At 40.6% G+C, this 27,354-nt stretch overlaps 1 protein-coding gene across 8 annotated transcripts in view; it reads left to right on the plus strand.

Moving 5' to 3' along the window:
* The window catches only part of FGGY (FGGY carbohydrate kinase domain containing), a 434,091-nt gene that overhangs the window by 156,826 nt on the left and 249,911 nt on the right, over positions 1 to 27,354 (plus strand). For all 8 annotated transcript variants that reach the window (XM_057531672.1, XM_057531675.1, XM_057531680.1 and 5 more), the window contains one exon: positions 2,548 to 2,663. In XM_057531672.1, coding sequence (XP_057387655.1) covers positions 2,548 to 2,663 — 116 coding nt within the window. The remainder of the gene's footprint in view (positions 1 to 2,547; positions 2,664 to 27,354) is intronic.

Here is a 27,354-nt window from a genome sequence, read left to right on the forward strand (position 1 = left end):
ATAAGAACAACATAGAGTTTTCCAAGTAGACAAGGTTCAGTGAAAGGAGCAAAAATCAGTCAAGACGGAAGGGGCGGAATAGAGGCACAGAAGTCTGCAAATGAATGGGGCATTTGGGGAGTGAAGAGTTGTCCTATGTGGATCGATCATTAGAAGCAATCCTTCCACACAGTCTTTTGTTTCATTGCATTGTTCTTTCCAGTGAGCTATCATAGCTTCTAAAAAGTTGGAATTTCAGGCATTGTGCCAGGAAGACTTATCTTATTGTATATTCTTCAGAACTGCTGCATAGATGGCTGCTTTCTTTATACCTCAAAAAAGTATTTTGCTTAAATAAGGTGAAGGGTTTAGCACATATGTATTGTTTCTACTGGGACTAGTGTTCCTTCAGTATATTGGTGCCACTTAACTTAGCTCAATGTGTTCTGCCACATATGCCACATGTGAAAAAAATACTGATAAATAACATTTGTTTGTTTTCAAAAGACATTTAGGTTTCACAAAATGTGAGCTCTTCTGTGGAGCCCTTCCTGGCACTTTCTCCCCCTTTCTCCCACCACGTTCTCCTGCTAAAAGTTCTCATTTCTCTCTCTACTTTCTTCAGAACATTTTTGTTAGGATGTGATTTTAGTGTGATTGTTTGATCACTGTCTCCTCAATTAAATTGTCAGCTTCTAGGAGAGCAGTAGACCAGGTCTTTTGCGTATAACTGGTTCCCCAGAGCCTAGCATAGTGCCAGGGTCATAGTGACTGAATACTAAATATTTGTTAAGTGAGTGAGTGAATGAGTGAATCAGTGTGAATGACTGAATGAGATAGGCCTAGACTATTGGCTGTATGAGATAGGTAGGTTTTGGTTTATCTGTAAAACTGCAAGAGTTCCCCAGGTTTATCACTTACCTGTGGTGAGGCAGACAGACCATATTCATTCTCTAGAGCTTCCATTCAATCAGTATTCATCATGGCTTGACATATGGCTGAATGTGGACTAGGTACTGGTGATGTGGAGATCATTAGGGCTGGTTTTGCTCTGAAGGAGTTGCTGGTTTAGTGGCAGAGAAGGAAAGGGGCAAAGGCAATCATTGTGCTAAGTGTTAAGATACAGGTATGTCCACATTGAACTTGGAGAAGAGGCTTTGGACTCAGCTGGCCCTCCACTGGGGCTTTTTGAAAAGGGGCAGTCTGAACTGAGTCACGAAGGCTAATCAGCAGTTAGACACATAACAGGGAAGAACATTCTGGGCAGAATGAAGTAAAGGCTTCAAGGTACAGGGAAGTGAGCAATCAAGGCCACTATAGGATACTTCAAGTAGTTCAGTGTTGCAGAATGGAAAAAGCAAGGGTGGGGATGGCAAGTGAGGAAGCTGGAGGTCAGCATGGTCATGTCACAGAGGGTCGCTCAAGCCCAGCTAAGGACGGGACTTTTTCCTGAAGGGAGTGAGGAGCAATTGAAGGGTTTTAGTCAAGGGTTGGTGTCATCAGATTTCACCTTATGAAGTTTGCTCTGGACACAAGGGAGAACAGATTGGAAGGCATGGGACTCTTGGGAAGAAGATGTATAAAGAAGCATTTAATTATACAGTGTGATAAGGTCTGTGTTAGATTTGGTTCCTGCTCTGTGATCTCAGAGGAGGAGCATCTAAACTAGAACTGGGGTCTCAGTCTAGGCTAAAGGAAGTGTTTCAAGTTATCAGGGTGAAGAAGCTGGGAAGAATTTTCCAGGCACCTAGAAGTAGGGCAGAGGCACAGAAGTGTTCGAGAATGTGACCTTTTCAGAGTGCTGCAAAGGATTCTTTATTGCTGGAGTGTAGAATACTAAGAGGAAATTGATGAGAAATGAAGCTGGAGAGTAAAACGCCATCCAGAAGCAAGTCTTCCTCCTGTTAAATATTGCTTTAGACTGCAGTTATCACATCTATACCAAAAACTTTTTTTTTTAACTTTTTTATCGTAGAGAATTTTGAACATGTACAAAATAGAGAAGTATAGCGAACACCCATTTAGCCACCGTCAGCCCTACAGCCGTCAACCCGTGGCCGGTTCTATTCCATCCGCAACACCATTCACTTCCCCTTCACTTGCTCTTTTAAAGCAGATCCCAGATAATATATCATTTTATACATCAGTGTTTCAGTATGTATCATTTACCTAAGAAGCCTTTTTCAAAACATAACCACAATTATCAGTTTCATACCTAACACTTAATAATAATGCTCTGTATCATCAAGTAGCTAGTCATTGTTGTAATATCTGTTTATCTCACAAATGTCATGTAAATATGAATATAGATATAAATACAAATATTTACATACACTGTTTGATCCAGACCTAAGTAAAGGGCTGGGCCCCTTTTGAAAGAGAAAGAAGATGCTCTCAGTCATTAACAGGTGTCAGTGGGGACTTTTGATTTAAACAGGGATGAGTAATTACCTACTTCAATTTATTCTACTTTTTCAATACTATTGCAGATATCTGGACGAGTATTAGGCAAAATATAAAGGAAGCCAGGCTCATATTATTGGTTCTACCTCTCTCCCATTTTCTTAGGTCTCTCTGCTCCCTGGTGTGCAAATGGACATACTCTGCAGAGAAAGGCTGGGATGACAGTTTCTGGAAGATGGTTGGTTTGGAAGACTTGGTTGCAGATAATTACAGCAAAATAGGTAAAAAAAATAATTTTTTCTGATTATGTGTATGTACACATGAATATATTGGTGTTTATTTTTTGTTTGTCTTTGTCTGAATTAAAATATAGGAACACAAGCCTGTTTTTCCAAGAGAAGCGAGTAAGTTATGATGGGTAGGCCATGATTAGTAGGCCCTTGTATTGGGGCTTATGGGAACTGAGTTATGAAAAGCTGCCTTGAAATGTAGACTCTTAGACGTGGGGCTAGACTGAGGAAGATATTTGCATGGAGCAGCTGGGAATAGCATAATCAAAGGAATGTGTGTGGATTGTCTCCAGTCAGACCTAGGAGAATGTCTTGTGATTTAGGTTCAAGGAACCAGGCAAGGCCATACAGAAAAAAAGAATTGAAGAGGTCAAAATTGGAAGGATCAGGAGCAAGACATAAACTGGAACATGAGCCAGTGGTTCCTGACTAAAGCCGTAGGGTCCCTGACTTCCAGTTTTATGCGACACTAACTGGGTAGTAAAGGTGTGGATGATTGGTAGGAATTTACCTGGTAAAAGAATTCAGATACTAGGTACATATAATGGTAGCTGATATGTTAAAGTTTCAGGTTTACATGTTCATGTCACAGAAAGATGTTTATTTCTTATCGTTACTACCTACAATTCTAGTAAGCTGTCATCAGGTAGGCAATTATACCTGATTAAAGAGAAGTACTTCTGTATTGTTTAGTGTGCAGGCTAGGAGGTTGTAACGAGACAATTTAAAAGTACTGTGGATTAAACAGGATGGCAGAGTATTTCCCTTTTATGTAGTAGAATAGAGGTAAGTGATTATCAGGCAGCTCTGCCATTCTCATAACATGTCCTCCAACTTTGGGTCCAGATTAGCCGCTTCATTTCTCATCAGTTCCCAGCCAGTTAGTGGGAAGAATAAAAAGGACCAGAAGAATCCATCCACATTCCTTTGGAGGAAGCATAACGTGGAAATGGGCCACATCATCTCTGATCACATCCTATTGACCGGCACTTGTTTTTGTTTTTTTTTTAACATCTTTATTGGAGTATAATTGCTTTACAATGGTGTGTTAGTTTCTGCTGTATAACTAAGTGAATCAGCTATACATATACATACATCCCCATATCTCCTCCCTCTTGCGTCTCCCTCCCACCTTCCCTGTCCCACCCCTCTAGGTGGGCACAAAGCACCGAGCTGATCTCCCTGTGCTATGCGGCTGCTTCCCACTAGCTATCTATTTTACATTTGGTAGTGTATATATTTGACCGGCACTTGTTAACGAGGCCTCATTAGGCTGCAGGGGTGGCTGGGAAATGTGGTAATTGGCCAGGCAGTCAGGTGACCATTCGTGTGACTGGCCAGAAGTTGAGAGCTGTGCTATAAAATATGGGTGAACAACTAGTAGTGTCTGCCATAGTTTCAACCCCCCTTGATAACTGAGTCACTTAGTAGGTCATTTCAGTCCAACCTTTCTCTGGTGGAGTCCTCATGACTACTCTTTTAGATTGCAAGAATATAAGAGTAGAAATATGAAAGATCCAAGTAGCATCGATACTGCTATGCTGTGGACAGCATAGCTCAGTTGTCCATGGTCTGTTCAACTACTAATAGCTAAATCTGGGGTAAAGAACAGAGCCAGGGTAGTATGCAGAAAGAACCCTTCTGGACTTTCCGTGGCTCGACTGAAACCATCATAGGATCTGAGCTGGTAGAGAAGGGGAGGAGCTTGGGACCAGGGGAAGGGAGGAAGAAAGCAAAGCAGCAATCATTAGTCATCAGCTGCATTCTAAGTCCTTTGGTCGGTGATTTGGTAGGTGATTAACTTATTTATCTCATTTGGCCCTCACAAACCTATTTGTCTAGCTATTTCCATTTTACAGATGGGAAAACTGAGATTCAGTTCTTTTATCTACTGTTTAGTTGTAGGGTCAATAGTAGGACTAGGGTCTCTGACTCTACACCTTTCTACCAAAGCAGACTTCCTCCTTGGGATATCTGAGACCTGAGGGAACTGATGTGGCTGTATGGCTGGCCTCCAGCAGGATTAAGCAGAAGTCCAATATTTAGCACCCAAAGCCAGTTTGAGCTTGACTGGAACAAACATCCATAGTCCACACCTAGACAGGAGTCAGAGTGTGATGGGCTCTCGGCTGATGAGTGGATATAACTTCACAGGGTATAAAAACTATTAATACTTTAAGTCATATGGTGGTTAGTTTTAAAATTCTGGGTATTCAGACCATCTGGAGCCAGCAACTGAGATAGCAACTGGGGAATAGGGTCAGTCTTTTATTCTGGGGGCTGAGGGAGCCAACCAGAGGATGGCGGGTCAGGACTCCAGCCAGCCAGACTGGGGTTTTGGACAGTGCCTCAGGTCCAGCAGGGGAAATGGGCAGCCAGACAGCAAAGTGATACTCAACCAAAAGCTTCTGGAGGGCAGGGACTGTATCTGCCGTACCCTTGAGTATCTTGGCATGGAAGATGTTGGTGAATATCTACTGACAGAATGTGTTTGACTTGAACACAGTTGTTTGAATTGAGACGGATTGGAAAGAGTTAAGAGAAAACGGTGGCAAAGAGATATCCCAGGTGTCTTTGTTTGCTCTGGCTGCCATAACAGCATACTATAGACTGAGAGACTTAAACAACAGAAATTTATTTCTCACGGTTCTGGAGGCTGGGAAGTCCAAGGTCAGGGTGCCAACAAGGCAGTTTAATTCTGAGGCCTCCTCTTGGCTTGTTGGCAGCTGCGTCTTGCTGTGTGTTCATGTGATCTCTTCTTTGTGTGTGTGCAGAGAGAGAGCTCTCTGGTGTCTCTTCTTATAAGGACACTAAACCTATCAGATCAGGGCCCCACCCTTTTGGCCTCATTTAACCTTAATTACTTCCTTGTTGACTCTTATCTCCAAATACAGTCACATTGGGGGTTAGAGCTTCAACATAGGAATCTTGGGGACACAATTTAGCCCACAACCCCAAGGTACTAGTGCACTGGTCATTAGAGCTAAAGCAGGGCCACTAAGTCCTGAGTCCTCAGTCTGGTGTTCTGGAGGCTCCCCATGAGCTCCCTGCCTTGAAGAAGAAGCATCAGGACTGAGTACTAGGGGAGGGACTCTTGTCCTGTAATTGAGGGGTGCAGGCAAGTTGGGTCTAAAACGCTGAACTGGGAGCAAGGGTAGTTTTAGTTTTAGCACTGATGGTATGAACTTAGACAAGTCTCATAATGCTGTATATCTTTATAGTCTTGCCTATGAAAGATATAGTTAATGTAGAATGAAAACTAATAGTTTACTGTTTCTGAGACACGATACTATTGCATTACAACCAGTATCCTTTTAAATTTTCAAAACAGTGTAACAGAGTTATTTTTATTTATCCTGTTCTACAGCTGAAGAAACCAAGGTTCAGAAAGGGGAAGGGTGTCTAACCTATGGTTGCACAGTTTGCAAATGGTAGAAGCAGAATTCAAGCCTATGTTTGGAGGATTCCAAATCCTGCTCTAATCATTTCGCTGTATTGACTTCCAAATAATGTTTATTGTGTGTCTATAGTAGGCAACAAATAAACGCTAATCCTCCTTCCCCTTCTATATTTCAAGCACATTTCTGTGTGCTTTCACATACCTTGTTGCATGTAATTCTTAAAACCAGTGACAAAAGTACTGTTATCTTGCTTACAGATGAGAATCAGAGATATAAGTAACTTTCTATAACCACATGCAGAACCAATAAATGATGTCAGGATTGAAACCCTCCCTGTGGGAGGCCCTAGAAGGAGCTAATATTTTACTGGAACACAAATTTCAACTTCAATTGCTTCATTGTTTAAGTGATTTTTTAAATTTATATGTCCACCCTTTCCCTCAAATTTAGTTGTTTGTTCCTGAGTATTCCCATGGTGTGTTGAACGCAGATTTATTATAGTACACATTGATTACCTGTTTACATGTCTTGATTCTACTGTAGACTATGAGCTCCTTGACCTGTGGATTTTCACTTATTTACATTTGTATTCTGGCCCCAGCACAAGACATGGCACATTTTAGCAGCTAAATTACTCTTTGATTAATAAGTGGATAAATGAATGACTGGGGTGGCTGGTACTGGGATGTCCACACTTTTTGCTTTTAAAAGCTCTAGTGATGTTTACTGATTTTAGCAGTTACCTTAGGTGACTTGGGTTCAAGTTCAACTCTGATTTTCTGATTATTTTCATCTTTTTGTGCTCCCCTCCCCTCCAACACAAGACCCATGTTTAATTAGTATATTAGCTCTGCTAATAGAGCAATACCTACAGGAAATATTCATTAAAAGTCCATAATGCTAATCTGGCAGAAAATTTCCAGAATAATTTTATTAGATTTTGCCTGTTAAGTTAATGGATTTTTAATGGATGTCCTAAGGAGCCATATCATTAACCAGAATATTACCATACATGAGTTAAAACTTACCCAGTCATCAAAATTAATTGTATGATGTTTCCTTTGATTTTCATTTCTGGTGACTTGAACTTGTAGTTTCAGTCTGAACCAGAAGTGGAGGATGTTAAAGAGGATATGAATTCTCAGTTGGGACTTTCAGAAACTCCTCTGGAAGCTACCTCTAGGCAGTCGTAGCAATTCTTGGAACTATGAGAAATGAATCTCGGAAGCCTCCCTATGAAGTGTTAAACATTTCCAGTGGACTTATTGTCCATCAAATGTGGACACTACAGTGCAAAACCTTTTAACAGATTTGAACAGCACATCATGGATTTGAGCGTTAATATAATTACCATAATTCGCTCCATGTGGAGCTTTTAGCCAAGTCTTTACCAGCCTTCCTGGGCTCATGCAGTAAATAAATGCTTTCCCTGAAAACTGAACACCTCAGCAACTGTTAGTCTTATGGAGGGACATTTTTGAAATAAATTATTTATGAAGTGTAAGTTAAGGATCAAATGCAATATTTATATGGTGCATTTCAAGGACAGGGGAAGAAATTTACAATGTTTTAAGTAACTACTTGCAAGTTTCCAAAGATAAAATGTTACTACCTAATGCCTTCCTCAAGGAGGTATTTGGATGGTTTGGTTTGGGAACATTATACAAAGTAAAAGAAAAAAATAGTTTTGTGAATCAAAAGAATATAGTAGACATTTCTTTTTTTTTAACATCTTTATTGGAGTATAATTGCTTTACAGTGGTGTGTTAGTTTCTGCTTTATAACAAACTGAATCAGCTATACATATACGTATATCCCCATGTCTCCTCCCTCTTGTGTCTCCCTCCCACCCTCCCTATCCCACCCCTCTAGGTGGTCACAAAGCACCGGGCTGATCTCCCTGTGCTATGCGGCTGCTTCCCACTAGCTATCTGTTTTACCTTTGGTAGTGTGTATATGTCCATGCCACTCTCTCACTTCGTTGCAGCTTACCCTTGACATTTCTTGACAATTAAAACTATACTAGTTGATTTCTTCTTCAGAATTGATGGAGAAAACCCAAACCAGTATTTTGTAGGGAATTATATACCCATAGTCCAATTAAATGATCTGTGTCAATAAATTTTGACCTTCAGTTCTCTGTGAATCATTCCCTGGTTACCTGTCTAATCCTAAACATGTATCAAAAGCAAACAAGAAGAAAGAGATCAGCAGGGAGGAAGGACCCTTAGGAAGAGAAGCAACATCCCACCTGTTCTAATTGATTATCCAGGCTCTCTTTCAGCAGGTTCCATTGCTTTTTCACTTCCTGGGAAAAGTGCTTCATTGTATTATTGGGGCAGGCCACTTTATGCATGTGTATAGCATGGCTGAATTATAGAGTGACTATCTGCATTACAGAAAGAGCCTTGTTACATAAAAAAGTACAGTGCGTTAGCTTATAGATCATTAGTTTTGTGGGGTCAGGGAAGCCAAGCAATGCAGGAACTTAAAGTTCAAGTAGAAGGAGTTACTAACTGTTAAATGAGAGGCAGAAATGATGATGAAGCCGATGTAAAGGGGACCATTCCTTAAGGGGAGGGAGACTGCATTTTTTCACTGGGTTTCTCTCCCTTTATGAGACCACGTTTTAGACGTCAGACACTGTGGGCCCTTCACCTGGCACATGGTACATACTGATGAAGTATTTGTTTAATATATGTTTGAATGAAGGATTTGATTAAATAAGCCCCCCTTTGGCTTTGAGTATTCCTAATAGTTAATGGACCCTATAACTTCTTTTGAATTAAATGATACTACTAGGTGATAGACCGTGTTTTTGTTTCATAAATTCAGTGTTCACAGTCCTTTTTTCACTAACCTGTTCACCACTTAAGAAGAGCTCCTGTGGAAGATACCCTCCCCCACCCCCACCCCCGAATGAGAGCTCATTTCTACAACAAGTCTCTCAGAGACTTTCTGGACAGGAAATATTACAGACTCCTTCACAAAAAGACCCCAAATAACTGAAACAACTTATTTTAGGAAGATTGGGAATATCGCTTTTCCATAGAGTAAAATAAACCCTGCAGTTAACTGAAGCTGAATCTTAGATATTTTTGTCCTGTAGGCTTAAAATTATAGCTAAAGAATCTTGACTAATGACGTGTATGTGTTTGGGACGTAGATATGCCAGTACTCACCACTGTCCCGCTCCAGAGTCCAGCTAGTTGAGAACATTTCACAGAGACACCTGAAGCACAGCATGATATTGACTTTGGTTAGACTGAATTAAAGAGCAGGGGGTGGGATCCTACCCTTTTTTCTGAACCTTGGGACCTGCATGGCACTGACTTGATCCATTCATTGGCAGGCCAAGGAGCTGAGACAAAGAGACAAGACATCTGGCTGGGCTTGCTTCGGCACTTGATCTGCTGAATTTAAACTCAAACTCCAAGAGCTCACTGGCCCTCAGGTGGTTTAAATCCAAAGAGCCCACAGGTTGTTCAAGAAGATAGACACATGCCAAGCCTGTACTGACCCCATTTCAAGGCTGTTGCTCCACTTCCACATGGCCCCGTAAATGTTGGTTTTTTCCAGAGTCTCATGGATCAGCTAAACGATTCCTCCTTCCCAGGCTGGAAAAAGTAAAGAGTATAGAAGCAGGAGATGGGAGTGTTTATACTAGGGCTACTCCATCCTTGGGGAAAGAAGAGGAAATCCCCTTGTGGAAACATGCCCAAGGGGTTTTCACCAGCAGTATTTATCAGGACCAGTGTTGGGAGCCTGAGTCCAACAATGTTATCCATAGTTGTGGAGATTATAAGATCCTCTTAAGCTATGAATACTCAGTGTTCTGAATTTGCCCAATAGAACTGGACGTGTTTACAAGGATTTATCCATTCATTCCTTAGAATGTGAAACTTGTTTTTCATTTAGAGTTTTGCTGAACTGCTGCACCATCTTGGTATCACAAGATGCCAGTGCTGTTTTAAGTAATTTACATTGGGAGGTCTGGAGAAACCTTTGGCCACAGGTAATCGCAGCATTTTCCAGGCTCTGTTGGGGCCAGTTGTATGACCTCTTCCTTGTCCTGAAGGAGGCCATCCCATGGGTGCTCTGGACTGGGCTTTGCCCTTGACCCTGAGCCTTTGGTCTTACCCTGTCTACTCTTAACATCCTTCTCATTCCTGCCCAAGTGGCAGAACACAGTCTTTCCAGTACTTGAGGCAAGAATATATCCTCTGATATATATATATCAGAGGATATATATATAATATATATATTTCTCTGAGTATCGTACTGTCTTACTTTACCCTTTAAAATTAAACTTCTGCCTGATGGAGAATGACCTAGAGTTCTTCCTGTCAGTTAGTGACCTATCCAATCATGCATCCATCCCTCCAACCATACTACTGAGTGCCTCCTATGTGCTAGGTGCTGGTCTAAGTTCTGGAGAAACAAAAATGAATTCATCATGGTCCATCCCCTTGAGGATCTCATGTCTATGGGGGTGAAGGGTGGAGATAATTGAATTAATAATCTCAGTGTTTTTTGTGTTTTTCAATAATCTAGAGATGTCCAAATTACTTGGGTAAGCAGAGCATGAAGTCACTAATAACTAGAGGCTGTATCAAAGAAGTCTTTGCATGAGCTAGCATTTGAGACGTGTCTGAAAAAATATAAGTAGTAGTTTACCAAGCAAAGAGGGGAAATGATTTGTGAGGCAGAAGAAACAGCATAGGCAGAGGCATGGAGGCATGGAAGAGTGTGAGTGTCTGTGAATGGTTGAGTGTGGCTAGAGCAGTGGACCTGGGATGGGGTGGGGATGAGTGGTGGAGGATGGGATAGGAGAGGGGCCTGGGTTTAATTTCCAGGGGGACTTCTATCCTTCCTTGAAGCTGGGGCCACTGGTAAGAGACTCAGCGTCACAAGATGGCTTCATTGCTCTCAAGAGATGGTTCCAATTACTATCCTGTCAATGCTGTAAATAAAAGTGAAGGCAGTTTTAGGAGTTTTGTAGCTCCTATGAAGATGAGAAAGAGTGTGTGTGTGTGTGGGGTGTGTGTGTGTGTGTGTGTGTGTGTGTGTTTCCCAAGCCCATTTCTTTCCCTTAATCACATACAGTACCCATTACGTACCTTCCTTTCCATCAAGATTTGTTGGGAAGCTGAAATGACATATCAGATCAGAGGACAATGTCTACAAAGCCTGTAGACATGTTAGCTGTTATCATTTTTGAGTGTACCTTGGCATTGGAGGACAACAGTCTTCACTCCCTGTATACTCTATGTTTCCTACCAGTGGGCCTCAAAGAAGTACCTGTGCTCCCCACTCTTCACCACCCTTAGATTCCCAGAAGTACTATTTCAGCTGCTGGCCCTTCCAGGAATAGTCCTGCAGAGCCAGAAGGGCAAGGGAACAGTGATGACCACATCATGTTGGAAGGTGATGGCTTTCAGAGGTTTTGCTGTATACAAGGTTTCGTGGAACTGCGCCTCCTTTCAGTATGGCGTCTGGAAGATAATTGGGAGCCTCCCAAAAGTGAGGTCAACCTCCAGCTTCTCTTCCTACCACTGGACAGCCAGTGAATACAGGAGCCAAAAGGGATCATGGAGATTTTGCTCTAATACCCTCATTTTATAGATGAAGAACCAAGACTCAGGGAGGCAGGGTTAATTTCTTTGGTCTTGCGGCATCTTAGTGACAAAACTGAGATCAGAAACGAGGTCTTCCAACTCCCAGTCCTGTTGCACTACTCCTGTCGCACTACTACTATTTTTTCAACCAGTTTTGGTCATTTAGCCAATCTGGATACTGTCACTTGAAAGGGGCTAAGCACTAGGAGAATGTCACTGAGGGAAAGACTTAGGTGAATTCACCCAACCCGTTGTCCAGTCTTCAACCTTGAACATGAAGGAACTGAACTTTGCCCAAGCAGCTGGAAATGGTTGCATCTTGGACTATATCAAGCAAGCTTTTTAGCGACTGATGTAGATAAAGTAAAATAATTAAGTAATATATTATCCATTGCCTATTTTAATAGTTAAGGGTTTGGTCACCAGAGTCAGACATTCCTGAGTTCAGTTCTGGCTCTGTCATATGTATTGTTGGATGTGGTACTTGATTTTTCTGAGCCTTAATTGGTATATTTTGAAGATTAAAGAAAACATTGCAGGTAATGTTCCTAACACATACAGAATCTTCAGAAAATGTTACTTCTTAGTATCTTAACAACATTCTGTTTTCCTGAAAACAAACTCCTCTCTAAGTTATAGGTCATGTATGCCAAGGCCAGTTCCCCTTGAGTAATCCCATGTAATTATTACCAACTTCTTCTGACTTTGGGGAATGTCTTTTTCTGAGCTCCACCTTTGTATTCACACAACTTTTTTTCCAAGTTGGATATAATAAAACTAATCAGATGTCTGCTTCTAAATCATAATCTGTTTCTAAATCATAATCACATTCTTAACTCTTTAAGAGGTTACCTTGATCTGAATTACAGGTTTCCCTAAATTCTTCAGTCCCCAAACTGGCAATCTTTAGTTTTTTCCCATGAACAAAAGAGCACATATCCACAAGCAAATAAAAAAAATACAGGATGCAGTGGTGATAATTAACTGGGAAACTCAGTGACTAATGTTCCTACAATGCTTTACAACTTTAGAAGAGTTTTTCTTTTCATGTACTATCACATTTATATTTCCCATCAAATTCGAAAAATAGGTTTTAACACAGATTTACATTTAGGGGAACCAAAAATCATGAGCTTTAAAGTCAGAAAGACCAAGGATTATATACCAGATTATCTCTTGTCTGTATAACCTTGGATGAATCACTAAACCTCTCTGAGACTGGATTTCTTCATCTATTAAACAGGTATAGGAATACCTACCTTGCATCGTCCTTATGAAGCAGTGTTTATATATATATATATATATATATATATATATATATATATATATATATATATATATATATAATATGAAGTGTCTGACTTCTGGTAAGACCCCAGTAAACAGTAACTAAATTAACCAACAAAAGAAGATTCAGTACTCTATATCATAGTGGAGCTAATATTGGGCTCCCCTAATGCCAAATCCTATGAATAACTAAAAAGGACTTATGATCATTTTATTCGAAGGAAGGAAAACAAAGAAGGTTGGGCTAATGAGGTGCAAAGACAAGGTCATATTAATGACTGAGTAAAAAAAAGAGAGGAAAGACTCTTATTTTCCTTCTTTGCTCTTGTTCATCAACTTAACAGTACTAGGCATCGTGCTGCATGCTGGAGAATAATGGTGAACCAAAGCCAGCAGGGTTCCTGCCTTCCTAGAGTGTTTAGTATAGTGGAGAGAGCAATAATCAACCCAGAACAAAATTGCCACTGAGATAAATGCTACAAAGAATGGGGAAAGGGGGCTTCAAGGGTATAAATATAAGAAGGGGTATGAACTTGTCAGAGAAACTAAGAAATGTTTGAGGAAGTGATGCTGAAAATAGGTTGATATGCATTAACTCTGTGAAGAGGGGTGGGAACAGTGCTTGAAGCAGAGGAAACAGCATTTGAATGACTCTGTGGCAAGAGGGGGCACGGTGAAATGAGGCTAGTGTGGCCAGAGCTGAGAAAGTTGGAAGCCAGCAGGATGCAAGAGGATGCTGAAATCATTATCCCAGAGAACTAGCTTCATTCGGACCAAGCGTGGCTGAAAGAAAACAAAACCTAAGAAGAGTATTTTGACTATCTCAGTCAATTTTGTACATTCATGCCTAATCAGGCATCCACAGTGAAGAAAATAAATTGTAGATATGATCTTGGAGCCCCTGAGAATAAGATTGAATTGCTACTTAGAGGTAGGAAATGGTCATATGTTATCCCAATTTTCCAAAAGTTTGGTCCCTCAAAACTATTGACCTGTGTCCTTCATATTAATGATTTAAGATATCTTGGTTTTGATTATTAAGCCTATAATTGTGAAAGAAGATGTCATCAGGAGGTAGCCTGGGTTCACTATGAATAAGTCCTGCTATCCTAACCTTAGGTGTTGCCTGTTCTTGAAATTCTTTTCTCAGTAACACTCCCTGTCTGGGTGGTTGGTGCATAGACCAAGCTCCAGTAGCATCTGGTGCTTCCATCTTGTCTGTCTGCTTTTATATCCTCTTGTAGACTCTCTGTGTTTTAAGACTCTTTGTCTCCTCTTTGTGTCCCAGCATCACCACTAAATGAATGTTTGATAGAGGCATAGATGGATAGGGAGATTGAGATCCAACACAGAACTCTTGATTTGCCCACACAGCCCAGCCGCACAACGTGCTGCTCCTTCGGGCTTCTCTATCTCAGTAAAAGGAACCACAGTTCTCCCAATTGATCAGGACCCAAACCTAGAAGTCATTCTTGATGCTTCTTTTTCTCTCACACCTTACATTCAGTTCATCAACAAGTCCTTTTTGCTTTGCTCTGAAAGAAACCCGGAATTAGGCTATTCCTACCCCTTTCCACTGTTACCCTCCCAGTTCAAGGTACTTTCATCTCTTGCTGGGTTAGTGCACCAGCCTTTTCATTGGTTTCCTTGGTTATGTTCTTCCCTCTGATAATCTGTTTTCTACATGGCAGCCAGAATATTATTTTAAAAATGTAAATCAGATCATGTTACTCTCCTGCCTAAATTCTTCCAGGGGCTTTTCATTACAATTGGAAAAAAAAAAATCTAAATCCCTTGCCATGTTATACAAAGTCCTATGTGATATTTCTCACCCTGTCTCTCTTTTTTATTGCTTACCATGCCCCCATGTAGTCACCAGCCAACCACAGTGACCTCCTTTCTGTCCTCAAACATTTCTAGTGTATGTTGCCTTTGCATTATCTCTGCCCTCTGTCTGGCTCGGCCCTTCTCAAAATATTCACATGGCTATCTCTTTCTCTCTGTTCGGGTCTCAGCTCAAATGTCATTAGAGAAGAGCCTTCCCTTCCCACCTGCCCTAACATCCCCACCCCCTGCTCTAGCCGTATTCTGTTTCTCTGTTGTGTTTTCTTCTTAGCACTTGTCACTATCTGAAATTACCTTATTATTATATTTATTTATCTGTTTATTGACAGAATAGCTGCTCATTAAATATTATTTAATAAATAAATGATTTAATTAGAATTTTGAGAACACAATAGATCAATAAAATGGCATAGAAGAGAAGTATCCTGCATGCTACACATTTTTGAGAATTTTAAAAGTTTTCTCATAATGAAAGTAGAGACATTTGAAATGAATATGTTCAAGAATGGATCCCAAAATGGCTGAGAAATTATCTCAAAGACTGTTTGTAAAGGGCCAAATCTCAACCTATTTGTGAGTTCCTGGAATGAAACGCGGCATTGCATTTTAAGTTGCCCTTGTCAATATTTTCAATCAACAACTTAGATGAATACATAGAAAACTTGATGAATAAATATGTAAATGATACAAAACAAGGAACCATAATTAATACATTGAATAATATAATCCAAAAATTATTTTGAACATCAGCAGACTAGAAGGTAGTCTAAACTTAACAAGGTGAATTTTTACCGAAGATTTATAGTCATGTCTTTTCATTAGAAAATACAAGGAAGGAATGACAGAAGATATGAATAGACATTTTTCCAAAAAGACATGCAGATGGCCAGCAGGTACATGAATAGATGCTCAGCATCTCTAATCATCAGGGAAATGCAAATCAAAACCACAATAAGATATCACCTCACACTCTTGAATGGCTGTTATCAAAAGGACAATAAATAAGTGTTGGCAAGGATATGGAGAGAAGAGAACATTTATGACTGTTGATAAGAATGTGAATTGGTACAGCCACAGTGGAAAACATTATGAAGGTTCCTCAAAAAATTAAAAACAGAACTACCACAAGATGCAACAATTCCACTTCTAGATATTTATCTGAAGAAAATGAAAACACTAACTTTAAAAGGTATATGTGCCCCCGTGTTCATTGCAGCATTATTTACAATATCCAAGATATTGAAGTAACCTAAGTGCCCATCGAAAGATGAATGGGTAAAGATGATGTGGAATGTATATACAATGGGATATTATTCATGGTTGCCAAAGGCCGGGGGTGATAGATGTTAACTAGACTTACGGCGATGACCATTTCACAATATCTACAAATATTAAATCATTGTGCTGTACACCTAAAACTAATATGTTATATGTCAATTATGCTGCAATAAAAAAAATACAAGGAAGGAAAAAAATGGTGCATATATAAACTCAGTAGTAACCTAGATTTCTTAGAGAATACTTGGTTGCTAAGGAGTAATGAACCAAGTAAATATTTGTTGAGTACTTATTATGTACCAGTCACTTCTAGATGCTTCATAACTATTAACTTATTTAATCCCCTTAACCAGTCTAGGTAGGTACTATTATACTTATTTTACTGATGAGTAAACTAAGGCCCAGAGAAGTAAGTTGCTCAAAGTCACACAGTAAGTAATGGAGCCAGAGACAGGTCTTCTCTAGAGCCTGCACATCGGACCACAAGGCTGCAGAGCCTCCTGGGGCTGAGCTGCACTAATACAGCTGCACTATTCAGATCAGGATAGGAAGAGCCACTTCTCGTCGGATTAGATCTGAAATCCTGTGTCCCATTCTAGGCCTCACATTTATAAAGGCCACTGTCAAAAAAATTAGTTTATCTGCAGGAAAATGACCCAGATAGAAAAAGATAATTTAGACCCAGTGAATGCAAGAAACAGTTGAAGAGTCTGGGGTTGTCTGACTTAATGAAATCACCTGCCCAAAGTCAAAATATTAGTAAATCATGGAGCTAGATCCTAATCCAGATCTGCTGGACACCAAAGCCCCTTCTCATTGCTGACTCAAGGAGATTCCTCAAGAAGATCACAAAAGACGCCTGCCATCTCAGAGGTTCCTTCTTCCCTTTCTCTGAAATAGCCTAGGGGAAGGAGGCCTAAGGATGTGGCTCCCAGATGAATAGAACTATCTCGGCTCCTCTGAAATTCCAGAAGAACAAGTGAACAATATGACAGCTTACAAAGCAGCATGTGTTTTAATCACATTAAAATGTACAGTTCAGTTTTGGATTTTTTCCCCCTTTTTCTGAAAGTTATTAGCTTCTAGATCCTGGTTGGACACCTGAGCTCATGCCATGATTGTCATCCCTTTAGAGGACATTTAGTTCAGTGTTCTTGGAAGGCAGCCATTTCCAGTGGTTGCCCTTCTCCATCGCGTGTAGCACGTCAGCTACTGCCTCTCCTGCTTAGCTTCTCTTGGTCACGCAGTGGATGGGTGACCACCTTGGCCTCTGAGGTGGCCCTTACCTCTGACTTCCTAGCTCCTCTGCTTTGCCCTTTACCCCAGTTCTGTAGAGTTTTGATGGTGAGATACCCATGCATGACCTTTTCAGTTTCCCAGCACGGCCTAACCTTTCTGAGAATCCACATCAGAAGGCTGCTGTGGTCAGGTTGGCAGGTCACCGGTTGACTAATGGCCTTCTCCAAGGTTTGCTGGCAGATACCACGTTGCCGTGAACTCTATTGATCCCAGAAGTTTGCCTGCTGCTCAGACAGCCTCTGCGGGCAGGAGGCAGCCCTGTCACCCATCTGTTCTCGTGGCGAGGAGAATGAAGATGATCTCTTTGCGGTATCGTAAAACCTAGAAAGACATTAAAAATTCCGTTAAATTTTCATACCCTTTTAGCTGTTGAAATGTACAATCTATTAGGAGGGGGAAAAAAACCTCCTGCAATTTTATTTTCCCCACTGCCCTTACTTCAGAGGCTACTTAAGGGACCAGGTAATGATTTTACGATGTTTATTAATACTTCATGTTCTTCCCTTCCCGCAATCTTTTCTACCAAGGGCTATGCATTTGTCTTTAAATTGAAAGTACAGAAGCTGCCAGGGGATCCTCAAGATACAGAGCTTTTGCGATATCATATGTTTTCCTGTTATGGACATTGTATGTAGATATCTGTTGTCTCAGAGATGCTGGGTGGGTGGGAGACATTTATTTTTAAAATGCACTATCAGGGAATGGAAAGAACATGGGTTTGGGAGCCATACGTATATGAGTTTGAATCTTGGCCCTGCCATTCCCTGGCTGTGTGACTAGTATGAGGCAAGTAACTGAACCTGAGTTCACCCACCTGCCACATTGAAGAAGTAATTCCTGAATAATATCTGGTCATTAGAATGACCTCATACAGAGACCTCATAATGCAGGCCTCACAGAAAAAATCTTGTCTGATCTGAGTACTCAAATTAATTTTAGTTTCTCTTAGTTTTTCTGAATAATTATTTTTATTTTCTCATGGGCATCCTGTTGAGTCACTGGCAAGATATTCCTCACCCCTTTAGCTGCTTGAGAATTTAAAGCAAAATTGAGCCTCCTTTTTAGTGGATTTTAAAGCCATTGTTACATATGTTTAGGCCCATCTCAATTCATTTTGTTCCTATCTTTGGCTTTATTTAATCTTTAATTAATCTTTATTTAATCTTTAATCCCACTCCCCTTGTTCTGTCTTTGCCTACTAGTTATAAGCTCTCTCAACTATTTTCTAAGACAAAATAGTATATAGAAAAAACTCTGGAACATAGTAGGTACTCAGTAGATATCTGGTAAATGAATGGGTGTAGAAGTGTTAGAAAATGCACGAAGAAAGGCTTCTGAGGAGAGTTAAAACAAAGGAAAGAAAGTTGAGGTCATGAGTCCTGCCTCTGAGATATCTAAATGAAGACAAGGAGTAGGCAGTTGGGTCTATGCTGAGACGAGAGATATGGTTAGAAATAGAGATTTGGAAGTCATCAGCCTAGGTGATATTTGAAGCTCCTGATATGTGTCAGAGACTCTAGCAGAAGAAGACAAATGGATCTGGGGGAAAGGAAGTGCAACACCTAAAGGCCAGGTAGAGGAGGATGTGCCTGCAGAGGAGGCTAAAGAGTAATGAACAGGGAGCTAATCAGACCAGGAGAGATGAGAATGGGAGGGAACAGTCTCCGGGGAGGTTGAGAGAGGAAATGAGATTAGGACTCAAAACTATCCATTTGGTAAAGTGACTTTATTATACTAGTGGGGGCAGGTGATAAGGGTTGAGAAATGATGATTAGTACAACAGCTACAACTAACATTGACCGGATGCCAGACACTGCCACGTGCTTAATATGGATTATTATACTGCAGCCTGTAGTCATCTTATACCTCCCCCCCATCTTTTACAGAAGAGGTAAAGTGAGTCCAAAGAAATTAATCACCCAGAGTCACACAGCTGGCTAGTGTAGATTCAAGCCACATGTCAGACATGTAGTCAGATATGTAGTCTGAGATGGCAGACTCAGAATAATAGCTGAGAAGACAGAGCCAGCAAGTGTAGACAATTCTTTTTTTTTAATTTATTTTTATTTATTTATTTATTTATTGTTGGCTCTGTTGGGTCTTCGTTGCTGTGTGCGGGCTTTCTCTAGTTCCGGCGAGCGGGGGCTACTCTTCATTGCCTCACGCGGACTTCTTATTGCAGTGGCTTCTCTTGTTGCGGAGCGCGGTCTCTAGTAATTGTGGCTCGCGGGCTCTAGGGCACAGGCTCAGTAGCTGTGGCACACGGGCTTAGTTGCTCCGCGGCATGTGGGATCTTCCTGGACCAGAGCTCGAACCCATGTCCCCTGCATTGGCAGGCGGATTGTTAACCACTGTGCCACCAGGGAAGTCCCCTAGACAATTCTTAAGAAATTTGGTTGGAAGGGAAAGAAAGAGAAATGGGGGCAGTTGCTAGAGGAGGAATAGCTGAAAGTGGATGGAGTTTTCTGTTGCTTGGTTGGTTGAAGATGGCAGAGGTTTGCTTGAGCAGGTCTACTTGCTGATGGGAAGGTTCCGGTAGTGAGTGATAGGTTGAGGATACCAGAGAGAGAAGGGAGAATGGGCACTGTAAGGTCCCAGGGAAGGCAGGAGGCAATGGCTTCTAGACAGGAGCAGGGATATAGCCCTTCTACTGTAATAGACAGGAAGAAGATGGGGAGACCCGGGGGAGTGTAGGCTCAGAATGGGAAGTTGACGGAGCTCTCTTCAGGTGACTTCTGTTTTCTCTGTGAAGCTGGAGATGAGATGATCATCTGTGAGTGTGGTAGAGAAGTGGGGGAGTCAGAAGTTTGAGAAGAGTGGAACAGGTTTAAATAGAGAATGTAGGAGCAAGATGATTAGAGAAAACCTGGAGGATGGATGAATGGTACTGAGAGCCTGGGTGAGGGGTGGTCATGAATTTATTATTAATCTGCCCTGTTGTGTAATTTTCTCCAGCAGCACTCAGCATTCTGGTTGCAAGCACAGAGGGCAGGATTGTTCATTTGTTGTTTTGTTAATCTTAGTGAAGAGTAGCACCACCCATCCAGTTCTGCAAGCCCTTGACACCTCTTTTTCCTGGATTCCCCGTATCTACTCAGTTACTACGTGCTGTCAGTTTCATCCTCCAAACATCTCTAATTCATGCCCTCTCCACCAAGTTTATATTCCTGTAATCTCCCATCTGGGCTATTCAACAGGCTTCTAGCACTTCTCACTGAGTGGAAACTTGCTTTCTTCAACCCATTCTGCATACTGCAGCCAGCATGAACATTTTATAATGAAAATGTAATCCTGTGACTTCCCAGCGTAAACCTTCCCAAGTCTTCCCAGTGCTTTTGGGGCACAAAACAGAAGTTCCACCATGGCCTTCCCTTCTGGCACCATTCTCCCCTCTGATGTCTGTCTTCTGGTCCACTGCCCTTCTTGCAGTCCTCTGCGCATCGCACCCTTTTCCTCACCACCGAGCCTCCTCTTATGGTCTTACTGTCTTGCCTCTAGTGTCAAGTCCATGTTCTAGGCAGAAGAGGAGCAGGGCCAAGGGCAAAACTGTGCATGTTCAATGAGTCTGATTCCATTTTAGAATGTTCTCTTTGACAACTCACCAGCCACTCCTGCTTACATCTCATTGGCGAGAATCGTATTACACAAATACGACTATCTGCAAGGGAAGCTGAAAAAAGATAAGTTTTTCGCTTGGTTGCATGGCAGCCTCCAATAAAATCAGAGTTGTGTTATTGAGAAAGAAGGGAAGGATGTGTGACTAGGTAGGCAACTCTTAGTCTCTGCCATAGATGAGAAAGTGTTTTCCAGGTGAAGGGTTTAATGAAGGGTATTGCTGATAGAAGTGAGAGCATACATAAAGGTTCAGAGCTGAGTAATAGGGTGTGTACAGGGAAGAAATTGCTGGAACATTGAGTTAGAGGCCAGAAAAGGGGAGGGATGAAACTGGAAAAGTAAGCAGGGACCAAAGTTATAATGGCCTTTCTATGCACAATGAGTTACTTAAGCTTTATCCTATATCTTCATGTTCTCAAAATGGTATCTTGTACCCCAAATGACGTCAAGCAAGATGGTCCATTGAGTATGGAAAGAAATTTAGAATTTCTATTTATTTTTATTTCTTTTAAAATTCCATTTTTATGTATGTTTCATAATGCACACGTATAACGCATAAATTCAAGAGCATATGTATGTAATTTATAAGTAATATATATATATTGGAAACTGGTGCTAAAGACTTAGTGGTATGCACAATCAAAATGTTAGAAACCATTGCATTAGGCAACAGGGAGCTATTGAAGGATTTTAAACAAGGAAATAATGAGGTTCATTTTGCAATTTCTTTCCTTAACAATATAAAGTTCTTTAAATTAAAAAGATATGTTTTTAGAATGTTAGTACTTGGAAAGGAACATAGAGAGCATCTACCTGGTTTTACAAGGAAAACAACTGAAGCCCAGGAAGGTGAAATAATTAGAGACGGTCTCTGATTTAGTTTGAGGCAGATCCTGGGCTCAAACCCACATCCTGTTTCCTAACGGTCCTTTGTGTGTTTTCCCTACACAATTCTTCTCTTCCTGATTCTCATCCTCTTTCTTCAACAATTACTCTCCTCATCAGAACCACAGACATGTGGGAGCCAAGAAGGGAGCAAAGGTGTACATATCTATTAAGCATGAACAACCAACAAAATAGAGTTTTTGTGAAAGTAAATTAACCAGTTTAGCCTTCAATTCTATTGACTGTTTTGCTCTCAACCTAGAAGTCTCAAGGCACAGATTCCTACAGTTTCTGTTTCCATGATGCTGAAACCATCTACAGTTCAGCTCACTGGAAAGACCTTTGACATTGTATTTGCAAAGCTAAGGGGCGACAAGATTGAACTGAACAGCTTTCTGACTTGGAAAGATAGTCTTTCTGAGGGGTGCGCTGCTCCGCTTTATCTCGGCTCTGTGCATATGAAGAAACATGTGTTCCCATGGGAATGTGTCTGTGTTTGGATATATTTCACAGAGAGTATCTTGTAAAAACTGATAGGGAAAAAATCTGATTTATAGAATCCTATTTCCTGATGCTGTGAATACTGGTTCAGGTCTATGTTAACTACTTCTTGGCCAGTGTAATTGATTTATTTCCTCATGCCATCATCAGCCGAGCTATGCAAGTAGGGGAAGCACAGAGCTGATAACCAGAGGGTGAACACGATCTGTACTCTCTCGAGTATTCTAAACTATTCAGAAACTTCAGTTTATAGGGGTACAGACCAAGGGTTAGGTGTCTCTAGACGAATGTGTTTGTCAAGTTGATGATCGTGTTTACCAAGATCCTTTTATCACCAGCTGAGTCCTCTTTTAATGGCTTAGGTCACCCTGGAATTATTTCAAAAACCAGCCTGATGTTAGAACCTCCTGTGGGCTTTGCCAGACACAAATCTGAAATGAAGTCTGTAGTCTTCATGGTAGCAAACTCCAGCCTCAAGCTCAATTATATGAATCATGGGCAAATGTTTTCATATTTGAGCAGGTTCTCGCCCCTGACCATTTATTTAAAAGAGAGACCCTGCTTAAAAACATGAAAAAGTTTTGGGATATAGGAATCTTGACTACATTTCCCAAAGGGGAAATTTTATGTATATATATGTTTTAATGTCTTTAAGCAGGCTCACTCTTAAATATATATAATTTATTTGGGATTCTATATAGAATCCTATTTCATATATATATATATATATATATGAAATTGTGTGAATTGTGTGTGTGTATATATACACACATACACTAAACGCACTTATCTGTAGTTTTAGGACCAGATAACAGTTTTTATTTGACAGTCCTGCGTAGTCTGAGATTTAGTTTGTATATTGAAATAATTGCCTTTTATGGAACATTGTAACCACTTTGGGCACAACAAGAAAGAATCCAGTATATACCATATAATTTTATGGTCGTTTCTGAAGGAACATATATATGACTAGAGTTTCTGATTTTTATTACTTAGAATGTAGGCTGTTGCTACAATAAAATCTCAAATTACCGTGGCTCAAACAAGAAAGGGTTTTCTTTCTCTTGGTCCAGGGCTGTACTGCACCTGAATGGATTCAAGGATACAGGCTTTTCAAGTGGTGTTCTGCCATTCACAGGGTTTTGACCATATGACTGAAGGAAGCCCATTCCAGCCCTCAGGAAGGAACAAAGAGGAGGGGGAACATATAGTCCTCTCCTTCAAGGTCATGAACAAGTACTTATACAGATCACTCTTACTCTCATCCCCTTGACCAGAACCTCATCACAAGGCCAGAACTCGCTGCAGGAGGGGCTGGGAAATACATTCTTTAGCTGCCGGCCATGTACCTAGCTGTACTATAGAAGGGACAGAGAATGTATATTGGGGAACAACTGTTAGTCTTTGCCATACTAATTAAGTTGATGTATGTTTTCCAACATCTTTTTTTCTATCTTCAGTAGAAATGGATGTCAACTCCTATGAGACTGTTCCTCAGTCTACCCTAAAGCGTGAGGGAACAGGATGGCATGAGAACTAAACTTAGTTGAACATCTGCTCTATTCTATGTCCTTTATTTACGGTATCGTTTAATTATTATAACCACCGTGAGTAGGTATTGTTCTTCCCAGTTTACAGGTAAGGAAACTGAAGCTCAGAGAGGTGAAATAATGTCACAAAGCCAAGTGGTAAGTTTGGTACCTTTTAATTTTCTAGTTATTATAAAATTTGATCTGGAAAAACAGCTGATTTTCCCTTTCTGTGCCTCCATTTCCTCTCCTATAAGCTGAGGGGATTGGACTATATCAGCTCTTCTCAAACTGCAGGCCTTCTTAAAACACTGATTGCCAGGCCCCCTGTAGAGTTTCTGGTTCAGAAGATGTGGAGTGGGGCTTTTCCAACGAGCCTCCAGCCATACTTTGAGACCCATTAGAGTAGATGATCTCTCAGATTTCTTTCAGCTGTTTCCTACTGGAGGGCCAGTGACCTTTATCTCCTGTATTGGTGGGTGATCAGAAACATTACTACTTCATGCAGTGACTTCCCAATGGCTTTGGCCAAGTTTAATGATGATCCAGGAAAAGTCTCAGTATTCATTTACTGATTTGTTCAACCAGTATATTTTTTTTTAATAGATTTTTTTTTTTAATTTTTATTTATTTATTTATTTATTTATTTATTTATTTGGCTGTGTTGGGTCTGCGTTTCTGTGCGAGGGCTTTCTCTAGTTGCGGCGAGTGGGGGCCACTCTTCATCGCGGTGCGCTGGCCTCTCACTGTCGTGGCCTCTCTTGTTGCGGAGCACAGGCTCCAGACGCGCAGGCTCAGTAATTGTGGCTCACGGGTCCAGTTGCTCCGCGGCATGTGGGATCTTCCCAGACCAGGGCTCGAACCCGTGTCCCCTGCATTAGCAGGCAGATTCTCAACCACTGCGCCACCAGGGAAGCCCTGTTCAACCAGTATTTATTGAGTATTCCATGTGCCAGGCATTGTGCAAAATACTGTAGATAGAGTATGATGAAGACACACCTGGCCCCTGCCTAGGATGTGCACATAGACTATGGCGAAAACAGATTATTCATTTACTGTTGTTATTGAAAAGGATGTGCAGGGCCCTATGAGGATAAAATACTCTTCTCCAGAATTTGTGATGATAGCTTCAAACTTTACCTAAACAGGTTTACTTTCTGCTGTGGTCTTAAGTCATAAATTGTCTGTTTTCTATATCTAGTTTGAATTTTGTTCTTTGCTTTTTGAGGTATTTCTGTCGTGCCAGTTCAGTAAGTGGCATTTTCAGTTAATTTTTGCCAACCTAAACGTTGCCTTTCTGTCCTAGATGAAACCTTGGCTTTGTTCAAAATTTGCATTTTCACTTTTAGCAGATAGTGACAGTGTAAATAAACAGCAAGATCAGAAACCCTTGTCTAAAGCAATTTCTGCACTATTATTCCAACTTCAATGAAGTTAGAAGTCCTAGGGAGATGAATTCAAATAGTCATCTCCATCCCCACCCATACCTCCAGCAGTTTGGCTTTTATAAAGAATAAAAGTTGAAGGATTCAGCGTTCTTGAAGGGAGGATGTCTAGTATAAAAAGAGAAGGAAAGGGAATAGCGTCGTGATAACAGTTATCGTTTGTTGAGTGTGTATTATGTGCCAGTAACTGTTGCCAAACATTTTACATGAATTATCAAGTAAACTTTCTGACAAACCAGTGAGGTACAAGTTCTATTATTATCTGCCTTTATAGATATGGAAATCAAGGCTCACAGAGGTTACATAACTGGCCCAAAGTCTCATAGTTATTTGCTGGAGGAGCAGGGATTCAAAACCAGGCCTTTCTGACTCCAAAAGCTCATGCTTTTTACCAGTAAATTACAACCCCAGTCATTTCAATCCATGCATTTTTCATGGGGATGGTGCTGAATCATTCGGCTTACTGGTTTTCTGACTCATCTCACTGAGCAGGGCCATATCCAATGTGTCTTCTGCACTTTGCCTTGTATCCTCTTTCTTCTTGCCCATTTTTCTAGCACAGTGCACCTACTCCATCACCTTCTTTCTTTCCATTGGCCGTAAAGCAAAAGCTTCTTATGGACTGTCTCTGTGGTACTGTAGAAGTCTGGTAAGCTTGCCAAGGGGTAAAAGTACATTTGTTCAGGACTGTAATGTTTATTTGAAAGGGATGTTCAATCACAGATCTGACTTTTTTATGAGCCTCATCTATATCCTTGTGATTGGAAAAATGTTTCAGTCAGTAATGCCTCCATGAAATTTCACTATCACATGCATTTATTTTTAAAGATTTGGCAATAAAAAGCACTCAAATTATTGATAATACATAATAAATATGAAGTAAATAATGTGTGTTTTAAAATGAAATTTACCACGATAGTGATGAGAATATGGGCTTTTATTTTTTGTAAGTCGAAGACTTATGAAAGATGGGTTATCCATCACTAAGGAATAGGTAAGCCCATTAATCTGGGGGTTCAGTTTTTCTCTTTTTATTGGCAAAACATGATTCTACTCTTCAAAAGAAGGAGTTAGGAGTTTTACTTTTTAAGCTCATTAAGATGGTTCCAAAAGTCTTGGCTAGCAAACACCTTTTTAAAAAATCAATTTTTCAATAATTTAAAGTGAAGCAGACCCATATAGTTACATTTCCCTTAAGGGAGATATGCTTTCAAAATAATTAAAGTAGAGGCAGCTTTATAGATCTTGAGAAAATGTGCTCAGAAAATGTCCTTTGATTTGCTATGAACCCCGAAGCTTTGATAAAACTGGACAGACCTGGGATCAACTTCCCACCTTCATCACTAGCTCATGGCACATGACCTAGAGGTACAGAGGATGCTACCTGCCCCCCTCATCTGTATACTCTTATCCCTTTTCTTAACAAAAGTCAGGCTTTCAGCTGCATATAGGGCTCTTTAAAGACTACATTTCCTGGCTTCCTTTGCAGCTATATATGTTCATCTAAGTTTCGGCCAATGAGATATAAGCAGAAGTGTTCTGTGGAATTCCTGAGAGGCCTCCTTTAAAGCAAGGTGAGGGGGCAGTTTGGAAAGGCACCCTCCTGCATACCTGAATCGGGTAGGTTGGCTGGAGTTCTTGCAGCCATTTTAGGTAAGGAAGACAAGGGCCGTACCCCACGGTTGGCAGAGTAGGGAGCTTTGTGGTGCTACCATACCTGCCTTGGATTTGCTATCTCTGGACTCCTCTACAAGAGAAATTTATTTCTGGGTTTTTTTAATGTCACTATTTTGTGGGTTTATAGCTATATTTAATCCTAACTAATAAAAATAGTGACTCATCAAGTTTGGGGAAACAGCAGGAACATTAACATAATAAGTTTAGCTGTCATTATTGAGCACCTTGTATATGCCAGGAACTGTTCTGAGAGCTTTATTTGTAGTAGCTCACATAACTCATTCAACAGTCTTCTAAGACAC

Source organism: Balaenoptera acutorostrata, chromosome 1 (assembly GCF_949987535.1).
Source record: "Balaenoptera acutorostrata chromosome 1, mBalAcu1.1, whole genome shotgun sequence".
Lineage (NCBI taxonomy): Eukaryota > Metazoa > Chordata > Mammalia > Artiodactyla > Balaenopteridae > Balaenoptera > Balaenoptera acutorostrata.